The sequence below is a fragment of the Megascapheus bottae genome, chromosome 22 (genome assembly GCF_031878675.1).
Source record: "Megascapheus bottae isolate mThoBot1 chromosome 22, mThoBot2.hap1, whole genome shotgun sequence".
Lineage (NCBI taxonomy): Eukaryota > Metazoa > Chordata > Mammalia > Rodentia > Geomyidae > Megascapheus > Megascapheus bottae.
In genome coordinates this window covers 2,721,501-2,736,068 of record NC_143530.1, presented here as the reverse complement: position 1 = coordinate 2,736,068, position 14,568 = coordinate 2,721,501, and the positions used below count along the sequence as shown (strand labels likewise).

Sequence of the window (14,568 nt, the reverse complement as noted above, 5' to 3'; positions counted from 1 at the left end):
CTCCAGAGAGGACCCGCAGAGGCCATCCTCCCTCTGCCTATGAGCAGGGCCACCCGCCACCACCCCCTGCAGAGGGACACCAGGGCGTGCAGGTGTCCAGGCCCGCGGAGCTGAGCCAGGCTCTCACACAAGAGGGGTCTCGTGGGCCTTCACAAGGGGCTCAGCACTTCATGCACAAAAATGAAGACGCCCACGGGCCTGAATCAGCGCAAGCCAACCCATAATGCCCTGAGGATGACGTGGCCTGCACCCGCTCAATCCTGGAAACAGCTGCTCCAATCTCCAGGTGTGGCGTAGCTGGGATGCAAATGTCACGGGCGCTGGTGGGGCTGCCTGGCACCGCTGCTGCCAGGCTGCTGAGAGCCCAGCCTTACTCCGCATGGTCTTTTAACCCAGAACAAGATTTTACTCACAAAACAACCCCCTGCTCTAAGCCGACACCCACCCAAGTCAGAACCGGCCACCTGCAGCGGAAGCAGGCGGGAGACACAGAGCACAGGCGGCTAGGACCTCTCCACCTGGCACCCAGCAAGACAAAGCCACCCAGGAGAAGATGCTACTGGAGGCGAGACGTCAGCCGCTCCACCTGGGCTCACCTTAGGGGATATCCCGGGAGGAAACCAGGCTGACTCGGGAGGAAGGCGGAGGGGAACAAGGTGGCTGGCGGGCAGGGCAAGGGGCAATGCCTCCAGTCTCCCCTATCAGGCTGGTGGGCTGAAACAGCTGGGGGTCCAGGTCGGCTGGGCTGTGCTGGAGGGGAGGGAGGAGCAGGAGAAGGGAGGGAGGGAAGCAGGGAGAGGGAGGGGAGGAAACGCACATGCTCTGCACTGCCACCCTGCTGCCCACCCATCGTTGCCCAGCCATTCTTGGTGCTTCCTCCAGGTGAAGACGAGCCTGCACAGGGACGTGTGAAGCCCGTCCCCCAGCTAGAGCGCCACCTGTGACGCAAGGGCCGGGAGGAAAGCTGCCTGGACGAAGGGATCACTGCTCTTTCTCGATAAGGCCCCAGGTCACACACAATGCACCAGCGATGTGAACATACCTGGGCCACCAGCTCTGCTCCCCACGCCTCCGCGTGGAGCTGAGGTGTTCTGTAACGCCCGCTGTGCCTGCCTGCCGAGGTCCTCACAGGCTGCAGAAGGCCTGGCACCCGTCTCGTCTCCAGGTGGAGAGGGAGGAAGGGAGGGTCAAGGGGGAGGGAGGGTCAAGATTCCCATGGATACGCTGTGTCTGCTCATCCAAACAGGAGGCAGACTGAGTCATCATGGCGTCGGGCTGGAGATGTGTGCTCAACAAATGTCAGTGGCCGCCACGGGTGAAGACCACCGGATCAGGAGGCCAGGGGAGGGTGGCCCTCAACGCCCCGGGACACAGGGACCCAACGGGCGACGGCTGGAGCCCTGCAGGCTCGGCATTTCTGCAGCAAGAGAGATGAGGTCAAGGAAGCCAGCTGGCCCTGACAGGGCTGGTGTGGACTCGGGAAGAAGCATCGGAGGGAGGCTGGGGCTCTGGCGAATGGCTGACGCAGGGGCAGCTGGCACTGCGAAGGGCAAGCCCAGCTTGGCTCCCGTCGTGCCCAGAGCACCATCTTTCTGGAACGGCCTGCTGCTCAGCACGTTGCTCTTGTTCTAGAAGCGGGAAGACTTGTCCTCTCTTCAGGCTTTGGGCTGCGAGGTAGGGGAGGCTGGAGCCGTGGGACCCAACAGACGTCACACTGTCCTCCTGGCTGAGGTGCCGTGTCCAGAGCCGAAGGCCTCAGCCTTCTCGGGCTGTAGAGGCTGCACCCCAGGGTGCCAGGCGGAGAACAGGAATCAACCATGTCATCAATCAATCAGCACCAAGAAGACGAGGATCCAAGAGGGCCGGCCTCTTCTGCTCCTGCCTGTCCACACGAGGGCGCGCCCGGGCCAGGCGCCCCAGCCCAGGGCTCCAGAGCGACAGCCAAGGTCTGCCAGCTGCCGGGCGGCACTGCAGTCTCAGCTCCTCCCCGTTGTAAGAATCGCACCCAGAAAAAAAAATTGCACATTAAAGTGAAGAGGTAAGGCGGAAAAGCAGCTGCCGTGGAGGAAGCGGAAGAGGAACGCAGGAAGACTCCACAGGAAAGCCAGGCTGCGGGGAAACCCAACACAGGACAGAGGCTAGGCCGAGGTGGCTGGCGGAGAGGGAGGAAGGTTTTTGGCTTTATTGAGAACGGTTCATGAAGACTGAGAAGAGAAAGCCAAGGAGTCAGAAGGAGAAAGCCCCCTCTGAAGCCAGGCGGGTCTCTGGCACGGAGGTGGAGGGTGGTGAGCAGGGGAGGCGAGGAGGGCCTGAGCCCAGGGCGAGGACTCGGGTTCACAGCACTTTGGCCTTAGGGAGACTTGAGTTTCTTAGTCCGTGGGGAGGTTCCGTTCTCTGCTTTTACTACTCCATTTTCGTGGTAACCTGGGAGTGGAGAGAGAAGACACACAAGGCATGTCTACAGGGACAGGCCAAAGGGGATGAGCCGAGGGCAGGGGTGGGCAGTGCCCACCTCCCCAGTGCCCCCGAGGTGCTAGGTCTGGCTGGGAACAGGCAGAGGCTGGGGTGGGGTGCTGGCTGGAATCTCGGGTGCATCCAGGTCCCAGAGGGTACAAAGCACTCAGCAACTCCCAGCACCGATGGCAACAAGAAGGGGGTGAGGGGGGAAGCTGCGGAAACACCTCCATCACCCCCACCCCAAGGCTGGGCGCCTGCCAGCTTGCAGCAGCAGCAGCAGCAGGCGGCCAGGGCGGAGGGCAGGTGAGTCAGAGCACAGGCCCTGGTGCAGACAGGCCCGCAGGCTAGACAGAGCGTAGGGAAGGGATCGCTGCCAAGAGTGCGGGGGAGGGGGGCGCGGGGGGGGGCCCCCCCTTGTCTTGCTCTCGTCCCCTCCCCACCCCAGCTCCTCCTGTGGACAGAGGAGGAGGCACTGAGGCAGGCTGAGATGTGGAGCAAGGGCAGGTGGGGACACGGCCACGGTGTGGCTCGGTCATGGCGGCAGCACTTGGCTGGGCCCCAGAAGCCACCCCGAGGACGCGCATCCAAGAGGACTCCACCCACGACACCCGCCCCACAGCACCAGGAGTCCAGTCTGGAGAGCCCCGCCCGCTCCTGATTGTGGCTCAGAAGGAGGCGCTGCAGGCCGGGTCTGTGGAGGCCCCGAGCTGGACCGCACCCTCCCCAGCCACACAGACCTCCCCGCCCCTTCCCTGCTGCAGCCCTGACTCACCCGACTCCCTCTTGAGGAGCCTGGCTGGCAGCCTGGGGGCCGCCGGGCCTCTCTGCTTGGCACTCTGCTCGTTCCAGTACTCCCGCCAGTGCCGCAGCTGGGAGTGGATGAACCGCCACATGAGCCAGGCCTGGGCCGCACACACCAGCAGCAGCACACCCAGCCTGCGGGGAGCAGCGGAGGGGGTCGGCCTCGGGGACCCTCCCACCGACCCCAGGGCAGAGGGTGGGTGCAGGGGAGGGCGGCCTCACTGGAGCACGCACGCCTTAGCAGGGTGCGTGACCATCCAGCAGGCAGGAAAGGGGCGCTGCTTCCAGCCTGGGAGCCCGTGGTGTCCCCACAGCACAGGGAGCAAGGCTAACACCCCCCCAGAATGGGAGTGGACTTCCGCTAATACTTCACTTGAGGCAGGGCGGCCCTGCACGGCCCCCTCTGGTTCTGTGACCTCGCGGGAACATGTGGCTTCCTTGCTACCTTTCATAACGACAGGGAAGCCACTGGCCTAGCTGCAGAGGACAGTGTTGCCGTAAGGCTCAACCACGAGACGGGATGAGCCCCTCTCCACACAAAGACACAGGCCACACAGTGTTACCACTAAGAGTCCTGCTGCAATCTGGCAAACCTGAAGCAAGGGCTGCTAGGAACAGGTGGTGCTTCTCACCACCCCCGGGGATCCGGGAGGCTCGCGGCCTGCCGGCTCCTGACCCCCAGGCCGGGGCCCTGGCAGCGGCCGTGCTCTGAGCCTTGGCTCACGCCTCTGGCCTCTGCCCACTCACCTACAGAGCAACGTGTTGAAGTTCCCTTTCTCAGGGTCAAAGGCCTGGTTTTCCACATGAGCCAGTCCGAAGCCGACGGCCAGCACGGTGAGGGTGAGGGTGCAGAGACGCGTGACCCCAAAGACAGCAGCCCAGGCGCTGAACCTGCTCGCAGAGGCCAAGAGGGGCGCTGCCTGCAGGGCTCCTGAGGAATGCCCACCCTTCTCCCACCCGCCCTGCATGGCAAGAGGACCCAGGGAAGCCCCTAGGAGGGGGCTCGCGGGCTACCTAGAGGACAGTCACTTCTGGCCCTGCAGACAAGTGAGCAGCTGACACCCAGGCCAGGCCAGGCCCCCCTGCCCACGGCAGCCCCACTTACAGCCTCTCATTGTTCTCATCGGCGAAGTAGAAGAGTCGAGCCATGTGGAAGAGGAACTCGGTGGAGTATTGCAGCAGGAGCAGGAGCAGGCCCAGGCGGCTGAGGCTGCGGGCAGAGTCAGCCTTACCTTCTCCAGAATGCAGCGTGCACCCCAGGACTCAGGGACCCCGGACCCAGGCTTCACTCTCCACTCCACCTGTCTGGCTAGCTCTGTCTCATCCGTAGATGTTAGGTCTTTAGGACATCTTCCTGGACTGCCAGCCCAGCCTTTCGCCTGTCCTGTCTGGTCAGGGGCCTCTGCCAGCCAACACAGCGAGCTTGGCTGCAGGCGCCACGCTCAGAACACACTCTGTGGAACCAAGTGCACACGAGGTGCCCAGGAAAACGGCTGGGCCCCAAATGCAGAAACAGAGTTCCTGCTCCCTGACTGACTATCCCAGCTCACCTAGCCGACAGGTGCCCCTCCTGTGCAGCACAGGAGGGCAGTGCAGGCGACATCCAGGGCCTGCAGAACTGCCACACACAGCCTGCGCCCCCCCCAAGACCCACGCAGGAGCCGCCCAGGTCTCCACAGACCAGAGACTGGGGTTTGAAAGCTGCTGTCCCTCCAGCACTCTGGAAGTCAGCGGAGCTCACAGGCGCCTGCTGCAAGGACCTCAGAGACTGGTGCACTGCAGCAAAGCTCCCCTCCGTGGACAGGGCACGCCTGTGGTCCAGCCTCCTCATCAATAAGCTTCTTTTCGTGAAAAAGACCCTCATGGTCAACCACAGAGGAGACTCCTTCTGGAACAACCACACCATAAACTACTCTCCATCTCATGCCAAACTGCTTTAAGCTTTAGCTGTCTCTGGACACCAGGAAGCAAGAGTCCAGCTTCCAGCTGCCTTCAGCTCTCAGAGCGCCAGGTCAGAGCTTTACATCTGCTGGAAGATGGCTCTGTCTCAGGTTGGGGTCATCCGTCTCCCCACAGCACTCATCACGTAAACGATTCCCACCAATGTCCTTCTCTGCCTTCTCATCTCTGCATGCACAGAGCCCGCCTAACAAAGGCCTGCTCCCTGCCAGGCAGTGGCCTTGCGGTCAGATGCATAGACACACAACAGCAAAGAAACCTGGCCAGCAGAGGGTCTCACTCACTTCAAGAGATACGCTCCAGCTATGTGGACCAGGTACAGACAAATAGACTGGAGCTGCCGGGGAATTTCCTCCTGAAAACAAGAAGGAAGACAGTAGTAAGTGGCCTTATTCCCAAACCGGAAATGCAGGATCCCCACCTTCTTCCTCCCCTCCCCCTGCACCAGGGCTGGGAGGCCTGAAGTAACTCAGAAGGAAACCGCTTGAGAAAACTGAAGGGTGAGATCGTGGGAATGACCGGGCCCCGGGTCACCCCAGCTCTCACGAGGATCGGGGGCTCTGGAGGAGCAGACAACCTCTGGTCACCACTCCCCACTCTGGCCTTGCAGAGGAAGGGGAAGGGGTGGGAACAGCAGGCGGAGGGAAGTGGGGAACCCCCCACCCCGCACCCAGGGCAGATGAGCACTCACCTTGCGCACCTTCTGGAAGTAGAGCTCGGGGAGTGCGTGCAGCCAGTAGGCCATCTGGCAAAGGTAGAAGAACTTCACCTGGAAGCTACAGACAGGAGCACGTCTCACGGGCAGGAATGGTGTAGGGGAAAGGGGCCAGGCCAGGCTGCGTGTGTGCAGTTTGTCCAGGAGGGCTCTTCAGCCAGAAAAGGAACTGCTCGGGAGGAAGAGGCCTCCCAACACACTGAGCAACGAGGGCCTGAGCTGGGACGAGGCCAGCTCAGCGGCACAGCTCCTGCTACTACATACGGCTCGGCCTCAGAGGCGAACCATGGTCCTGGCACGACCGGAGAGGCAGGGGCCGCCCCTCCGACAGCGGCAGCAGCAGCAGGCTGCAGGGAGGGTGTGCTCTGCCCTCGAGTGGACAGCCAGGAAGGCGCAAAGCCAGACAAGTCTACAGGAGGTGTCTGCTTTGCCTCTTCCACCTGCAGTCTACCTCCGCAAGGAGCTAGTGCAGATGACCTTCTCTCGGGTTTCTCTGGCCAAGCAGCTTGCAAGAAGCAGTCCCAGAGAGAAGTGGTGACTGTCCCTCACAGGCATGGGGCACAGGGGTGCTCAGGCCAGCTGGCCCAGGCCCTGGGGACACATTCTGGGAGAGACTCCCATGGGGACAGAGTCACGTGATACTCACGAGAGGTGCACGTGCGGGTAGTCCTCCCAGAGGCTTCTGGGGTTTGTCAGGTACCCTTCCTGTGGTGGGAGAGAAGAGAAAGCATTTAGAGACACATGGGGGCCACCAGCGGGGGTCCTGGGGCAGCTCCAGGGTGGACCCCGCCCCCACCTGCCAGGCAGGAGCGGAGCTGTGTGTGGGGAGTCACCACTCGTGTAACAATCTCGATGCAGTCCTGAGTGAATTAATTCACTTCCCTGAGCTTCCACAGGGGTCAGAGCCCTTCCTTGAGGGAGGGACCATGAGAATAAATGTGATGGATCCAAGACAGCATCTAGTACTTCATGCAGTTGAGAACTGCTTACAGAATGAACTCGCAAAGGCACTGGACTCACAACTCCTGAGGAAAGTCAAAAGCCTACTTTACCTTTCATACTACCAGAAAGGCAGGACTCACTGGCCTGAGTTCCGAAGCCAGCACTAGAATCACTATCACCGAGCAAGTGGCTTTCTTGCCCTGCTCTCTGTCTTGAGCTGGGCCACAGCCCAGCACCTTGAACAAGAGAGGACATACCCTGAAACCCCCGCCACCAAGGGTCTAGTGAAGCTAGGGGGAACTTTACAAATATTCCAACACAAAGCTGAGCTCACAGTGCAGAAAGGAAGCCTGCGTCCCCAAAGGACAGGGACCAAAAGCCAGAATGGTGGCATGGTGGCAGCCCAGCAGGCATCCGTCTTGAGGCCAGGGGCGGAGGCAAGATCCTGGTATGAAATCAAGACCCTTAAGGTCTACAATCGCCTAGGTGTGGTGCAAAGTGTCTGCTGACCAACACAGGACAGTGGAGAAGTCTGCTCAGCCAGGCCCAGAATGAAAATAAAGACATGTGTTGGAAAAGCCCCTGAACGCTTCTGGCGCTCACTGCATGGCTGAGTGGTCCCAGAAGCACAGGGGACAGAGCCTCAGCCAGGGATGGCAGCATTCCCACAGGTAAGACCTGGTCATGTAGAACATGAGCTTACAATCCAAGACGCACAAACACGTCAACTCCAGCAAGAGGCAAATGACATGCCAGTCCAGTGAAAAGGTGTTAGGTCTGAATGAACAAATGAACCAACGGGGAGATAAGGAGTACTTTAGGCAAGTTCTTGTTTTGTGTTCCCTCTCAAGTGTGGTGATCAAACCTCAGGCTTTGTGCAAGTTAAACATCACCAAAGTACATCCCAGCCATAAAGAATGCTTTAACCCACTTTTCTGAATAAAGCAACGCTCTTATATGTCCCCTAGAGAAGTAGAAAACAAGAAGTGAAGTAATGGATAGGAAAGATTTTCTGAAATGAAGTGGTTTTCCAGTAGCACAGCTAAAATCTGAGCTGGGCCGCGCCCCCCCCCCCATCTTAGAACTTCAGGCAAGTTGTTACAGAAAGTCAGAAAATCTGCTGGGCTGCTGGCTGGGTGAGAAGGCCAGGCCCCTCCATGGCTCACCATGGGGCAGGGGACAAGAGTGGGCTCGCTGCTCAGGAGAGAGAGGCCAGCCTGGTCCAGAGGGAAGCACTCTAGCCCACTGTCTCTTGGATCTGCAGTTGAATTTCCCACGACTCTCAAGTCACTAAATGCCCTCTGACCCGTCGGCATGCATTTCAGTACAGCTCACCACCCTGGGACCCCAGGATCACAACGATCCATGGGCCAGAGCAGGCATGGCAACTGAGATGGGAAGGAGGTCTGGCTTTCTATCAGGAACACCCTGGCTGTCACACAGACTGAGTACAGGTGGCAGTGGACTCTTCCCCTCCTCATCCGCTTTCATCAGATCTCTGAGCCAGGCACAGGAACACCTGGTCCTCTACATTCTGTCTCATTCCAAGGGTCACCCCTCCCCAGAGCAAGCACAACCTATTTAACAGGAACGCGAGTACTTCTGGGTCAGAGGAGGAAGAGGTCTTTCTATGCCCCTCACCCCCACCAAAAAAAGGAAGAGAAGCAACAGGTCAAAACGGTGCAGCTTCATGGATCTGTAATGAAACAGGAGCCCTCAGCCTGGCCTCTTCACTTAGGAGACATCAAGGTCAGAATTCTGGAACTCAGAGCCAAGAAGACTCCCAGAAAAATGCTGCCTGCTTGTGAATGTCCAGTCCGCTGGGACTGGAGAGAGTGGGAGGAGAGCGAGGGAGCCAGAGGAAAAATGACTCGTTGCATTTTCCAGCCCTCTGTCCAGGCAGCTGTCTGAGAGGGCTGGGACTGGCCGCCTCCGAGCTCAGGCATGCCAAGGCACCTGAGTTCCAGGGCGAGCTCAGCACAGACTGCACTATAACCCTTCAATCCACGACTCAGGACAGGCCCCAGCAGATGGCTTGAGGGGAGGGGGGGGTGTGTGTGGAGGAGTGAAATCCTTTGTTCTCTGCTGAATCTCCAAATCCACCCATGCATGGGGCCATCCTGCCTGCTTCCCCAGCAATCTTCTCTCCTGGTGTCTTAACAGAAAGTGCCACAAAATGCAGCAGAGTCCAGACTGCCTGCATCATACCCTTGCATCAGTGGCTCACCAGAGCAACCACGCCTTACAAACCACCCCAAAGCCACTGGCTTGTCTGTCACAACTACTTCTGACCCTGGGTTCCCTCAGCAAGTTTCCCGCTGTCCAGTGGATTCTAGATTCTAAAACATAAGACAGACCACCACAAAGGAGTCAAACAGAGAAGTCCAAATGCCTGCCCACCCTCCTCCTCCAGGCCAGGGTTTTCTGCTGGCCTTGCTTTGTTTTTCCTCTCTTCCTTGAACAATGGATAATATATCAAAGGCAGACTACAAGTTAGAGACTGGCATCTTAGAGCCTCACGGGCTGGTCTAGCCACACACTCTCAGTGCTACACCTGAATACAGGCCAAGAAAAACATCTGATTCAAGCACACATGCAACGGACATTCCCAACAGACGACACTTGGGGTACACTTCTGCTTCCCTTTAAAACCTTTTCTATATTACTTCTTTAAGTAATGATCTTCCATGATGTTCAGGAAAAACATCAACTCATTACTAAAAAAATCCAGAAAAAGAAGATGTGTGTGGCTTATGAATCACCCTCCTGCCCGGGCCAGCATGCCAGGCAGAGCACAGAACACCAGCGGAAGAATCACGGAGAGCACACAGGAGGGCCAGGAGACACCAGCGAGAGCGTTGTGGAGCAGCATTCAGGTGGAGGCTGGCTGGCAGGAAGGAGCTGGCCACACAAAGCGCAGGAGGACAGCGGGGCTGCGGGGCTCAGCTCACAGGCATGAGGAAGAGAAGGTTCTTTCCGCAGCTCTCAGGTAGACTGGCTTGAGGTGGAGGGGAGAGCAGGATTCAGTTCCTGTTTTAAACAGAGCCATGTGGCTGAGCAGAGCATGGGCTTGGGAGGGGGTCTGGGGAAGGGGAGGGCAGTGGCATGAAAACGGCCTCCTGGAAGGAGACTACTCTGTGGGACAGACAGGAGATGGTGGTGGCCTTGACTTCGCAGCCCTGACACCGCTGACGTCTGGGCTATCCTGGACAGCGGAAGACAGTGGCACCACTGGCCTCTACCCACGAGGTACCGTAGGAAAAGCCTCCTGAATGGAGCGCCACCGGATGAGGGGTAGCGGAGGAAGGCACAGGGGGCAGAACCACCAAGGGTATGCAGGTAGCGTCGGCCGGATCTGCTGAGGAACTGTGGGCAGTAAAGAGAAGACTCGTGTCTCGTAGCAGGACAGAAAACCATGATGAAGAAGCCTGCTGGCACAGGCGGCTCACACCTCTAATCTTACTCAGGAGGCTAACATCTTAGCATGGAAGTCTGAAGCCAGCCTGGGCAACTCAGTAAGAATCTATCTCAATACATAAACATTATGTGTTTCAGCTTTATATAAAACCATAAAACAAAACAGAAACCTGCTAGGTTTCTTAGGAAAACTAACTCCGGCTGAAAATGAACTCTACACGATCTCGTGGGCAGGGAGGGGAAGGAAAACCGGGGGAAGCAAAAGGAAGGATGGCATGGTCCCACAAGGAAGGTAGTATCTGACTTATGCAACGGTAACCCTTAATCAAAGTACACCACCTTTATAGTAACAACTTAAAAATGAACCCAAACTCTCCTGCTCTTCCTTCACCCGCCCCCTCGCAGGCGGGTGGGCTGGGGGCCTCCGCGGGCACGCAGATGGGTATCTGTGAGGAACTTCTGCAGGAGAGGCCCTGCGAGCTCCCAACCCTGCTTCCAGCCTCACTTGGGAGCCCTTGAAGGCTGGAAGGAGATCTGAGGAGGAGGCAGGGCGGGGTGTCTGGGTGAGGTGAAGGGGAGGAGTGAGTCAGAGATGAGGCAAGGCTTCCCAGGAAAAACTGAGCACTGCATCTGTCCCTCTGAGGCCATTCTGCCTCAAAGCAACTCAGGTCTCAGGGGTGGGGGGAAAGGGGAAAGGGCCTGAAACCAGAAGCAGAACCTCCTGGGGACAGCCCAAGGGCAGGGGCCCCCAATCGCACAAAGAGTCTATCCCCTGGAAGCGAAGAAACGTGGTATTTGAGCTACAGGACAGAAGTCTCCGGCCATTCATTTACAGGTCCTGGCCCAGCTCTGGGCAAATCTGTGCTGTGGTGAAGTGGTAACAGGAATGAGGGCGGTCTACACAAGGACCTGGGACTCCTGCTTGGGGAGGGTGACTCCATCCTCGGCTCTGGAGACAGACCGCTCTTACCATGAGCGTCCTCCTCCCTGTCGGCCAGGTAGGGGCCAAGGGAGAGAATCTCCCCTGGGAGATGGGGCTACTGAGCTTTCTAGGCCACAAGCCTGGCTTTCTCACGGGACTTGATTATAAGAGAGGAGGAGCTTTAGGGAAAGATGGGTATAATAATTGGCAGGGTCTTATTAGTGACCTGGAAGGCCTTTCTGCACTGTCTTAGACCAAGGAATGAGCCCCTCAAAGATAGCTTCAGGGGAGAGTCCTATTACAGCGTAGCTAGGGCCAGGGGACATCTGGTCCCAGAGGAATGTGTGGGACTCCTGGAGGATTCGTGCAGTGATGCTGGCCTTGTGTTTACTTTCTGTCAATGTCGGACTTTGTTACGACTTACAAAGAAATGTCTCAGGAGACGCCTGTGTTCAATGTAATCTTCAGAGATAAGAAATGTTCACTTCGGGGAAGTGAGAAGCTCTGGAGCGCTGACCTCAACCATGGATTAGTCCATGGTTGAGTTAGTTCATCACCTGATAGCAGTACTGGGAGCTGGTAGAAACTGGGGACCTGGGGCCAAGCAGGAGAAGGGCCAAGCTGGGGGCTTGACAGTTGGCTGTACTTGGTCCCTGGGTCCCTTCTTGTTTCCCTCTGCCTCCTGCCTGTCACTTGGTGAGCAGCTTGGCTCTACCATGAGTTCTCAGTCACTACAGGCCCAAAGCAAATAGCCAGCTGACCAGGGACTGACCTCTCTAAAACTGTGAGCCAAAACAAATCCTCCCTCACGTTGTCTGTGTAGGCATCTTGTCACAACAGTGCAAAGCTGTCTAGTGCCACCTTTGTACTTGTCTGTGGGCAAACTATGAAACAGAGAGCTTGAAATTCTGCTATCCACAACGGAGGTACCAGAACTAACACAAAATGTACCGGATGGGCCAGCATTTGCCAAGGGCCTGGAAACACAAACTCAGCACTGTATGCATGTACCTTGATCCTTACTAGAAGGTCAGATTCTGCAGTGTTTACTTCATTCTCGATCACTCCCCTCTGGCTACTAACAATGGTATCACCAGCTCTGTGCCTCACTGCTACACCAGGAAGATACAGAAAGAATTTCAATTCTAAGACGCTTGATCTTCTTCTCCTTCCCTGTAAGCCACTCCTAGTCCCAGTGTCACCAATGCAAGGGACAGCCCAGTGGCTCAGCCTTCCCCTGCGGCAGTCCTGAGAGTACTCACAGTCACTGCCACGTAGAAGCACCACATCGCCGAGCTGAGATGAAAGACAAGTAGCTGTCCAGACTCGTTGAACTTGCTGTGTTTGACCTTGGAGAGATGAAGCCGTTTGCTGATTTTCTAAGGAATATAAGAAAACCCCACACATTACTGAGATGTGAGAACATCCTCACTGGGCAGATTTCCACCCCCACCCCCACCCCAGCTTCCTTCCCACACTGTCAAATGTTTGAGCCAGGACATACTCCAAGTTTTTAGTGTAAGCCTACTGTGAGAACCTGGAGCTTAGTTCCAGACATTTCACAAAACCCACAAGATTAGGTCTTCAGCTTACATCTAAAGAAAACAGCCTTCAATCAAGTTATGTCCAGCAGACCCCAAAGGACCCATATTTCTGTTTTTCTTTTTCTTTTTTTTCCAGTTCTAGGGCTTGAATTCAGGGCCCAGGCACTGTCCTAAAGATTTCTTAAGGCTAGAGCTCTGCCACTTGAGCCACCACACCACTTCTGGCTTTTTCTATGTATGTGGTACTGAGGAATCAAACCCAGGTCTTTGTGCATGCTGGGCAAGCACTCTACCACTAGGCCACACTCCCAGCCAGGACCCTTTTTCAACAACTTTCTATCCATGTGAGAGAGCTGTCCCAAGAAATCTGGTCAGGCCGGGAGTTTGGCCTGGTGGTAGAGTGCTTGCCTAGCATGCACAAAGACCCAGGTTCGATTCCTTGGTACCACATACATAGAAAAAAAACAAAAGGCTGGAAGTGATGCTGAGGCTCAAGTGGTAGAGCTCTAGACTTGAGAAGGCCCAAGGACAGTGCTCAGGTCCTGAGCTCAAGCCCAGGACTGGCAAAAAAAAAAAAAAAGTCTGGTCAGCAGGAGGTACACACTAAACAGGCAAGCAGACTCAGAGCGACAGTTTCTCCCACAGCCATGCTCTCCATCCCAGGGCGGCGTCTCTGAAGCCAGAAGTCACTTACATCTAAGATGTACTCCTGAACCACGGCATGCAAGATGATGGCGATGAAGATGTAGAAGAGGATAGTAACCAGGTCCTTCGGGCCGTAATGGTAGTGTACCATCTCACTGTCTGTGGGAGCAGAAGAGCTCTGTCAGGAAACGCTTGCAGAAGATGGCAAACAAGAGATGATCAAGTGCACCCCATCTGCTGTAGCCCCAGACTTCTTAGAAGAAAGCCTTGGCGCCAGCGTCCTACCCAAGCTCTGGACCTGGTCCTCGGAGGTACCAACAGGGAGGGCTGTGGAGAATCAAGACTGCTACCCTAGCGTGTGAAGTGCCTGTCTCCAGGAAGCACAGTGCCACTTTCCTAGGTGCAGGCCCAGGACAAGTACAACACTTCAGTGATGCCTCAGTCTCCTCTGTGACAGCCACATCTCACTGACGAAGCCCAGTCTGTGGGTTTACGTGTGGACTTGGACTTCCCATTGCTTGAGGTTACACCACAACTCTGTCCTTTATTTCTCATTACAACTGTGGGACATGGCCCTGTGACTTTGACTTCTGTCCTGAAGCTAACAGCTCCCGTGTCAGAGGGTTGTCGGGAGGAACAGATGAATTACTGTTGACGGGCAGATGAATTCGTTCAGTGTACTATTCAGAACAGTGAGTGGCACTTTGTAGTGCCGCGGATATATTTGCTATTAACTTTGTTGGTGAGCTACTTTGAATACTAATGTGATCATTTGCACACCAGATGCTCAGTTCAGTACCTATAACTTAAGAGCAGGCAACCAGAGATTGGTAGGTTACCATAAAGTAGTAATCAACTCGGGGGAGCCCCGTTGTTCAAATTTCCCAAAACTCTGCCGTTATGGCTTCCTTCTCCTTGTGCGGCAGCAGGTGCACAGTTGGCAACCACCAGCTGCAGGAGCCTGGTGACACTGGCCTGGACCTTGGGGCTCTGAAGCCACCCTCCTCTCCCAGACACTGGCTGCCTTTCTAGCTGTGTGGCTTGTCCCAAGCCTCCCCCGGGTGAGTCATCTCTGCACTATGAGGCATTTATCAGAGGTGGGGGGGGGAGGGAGATGAGAAAACGGGGCAAGGCAGAGCCCGGCCACCTTGAGAGTGACCCCTGAC

General features: G+C 56.8%; 1 protein-coding gene across 2 annotated transcripts in view; it reads right to left on the bottom strand.

The window, feature by feature from the left end:
- Positions 1-2,158: 2,158 nt before the first annotated feature.
- Tram2 (translocation associated membrane protein 2) overlaps positions 2,159-14,568 on the bottom strand; it is a 49,611-nt gene continuing 37,201 nt past the window's right edge. For both annotated transcript variants that reach the window (XM_090355495.1, XM_090355496.1), the window contains exons 3-11: positions 13,452-13,561; positions 12,476-12,592; positions 6,579-6,637; positions 5,909-5,993; positions 5,502-5,572; positions 4,364-4,468; positions 4,006-4,149; positions 3,230-3,393; positions 2,159-2,424 (exon numbers count right to left, since the gene is read on the bottom strand). In XM_090355495.1, coding sequence (XP_090211621.1) covers positions 2,351-2,424; positions 3,230-3,393; positions 4,006-4,149; positions 4,364-4,468; positions 5,502-5,572; positions 5,909-5,993; positions 6,579-6,637; positions 12,476-12,592; positions 13,452-13,561 — 929 coding nt within the window. In that variant the 3' untranslated portion in view covers positions 2,159-2,350. The remainder of the gene's footprint in view (positions 2,425-3,229; positions 3,394-4,005; positions 4,150-4,363; positions 4,469-5,501; positions 5,573-5,908; positions 5,994-6,578; positions 6,638-12,475; positions 12,593-13,451; positions 13,562-14,568) is intronic.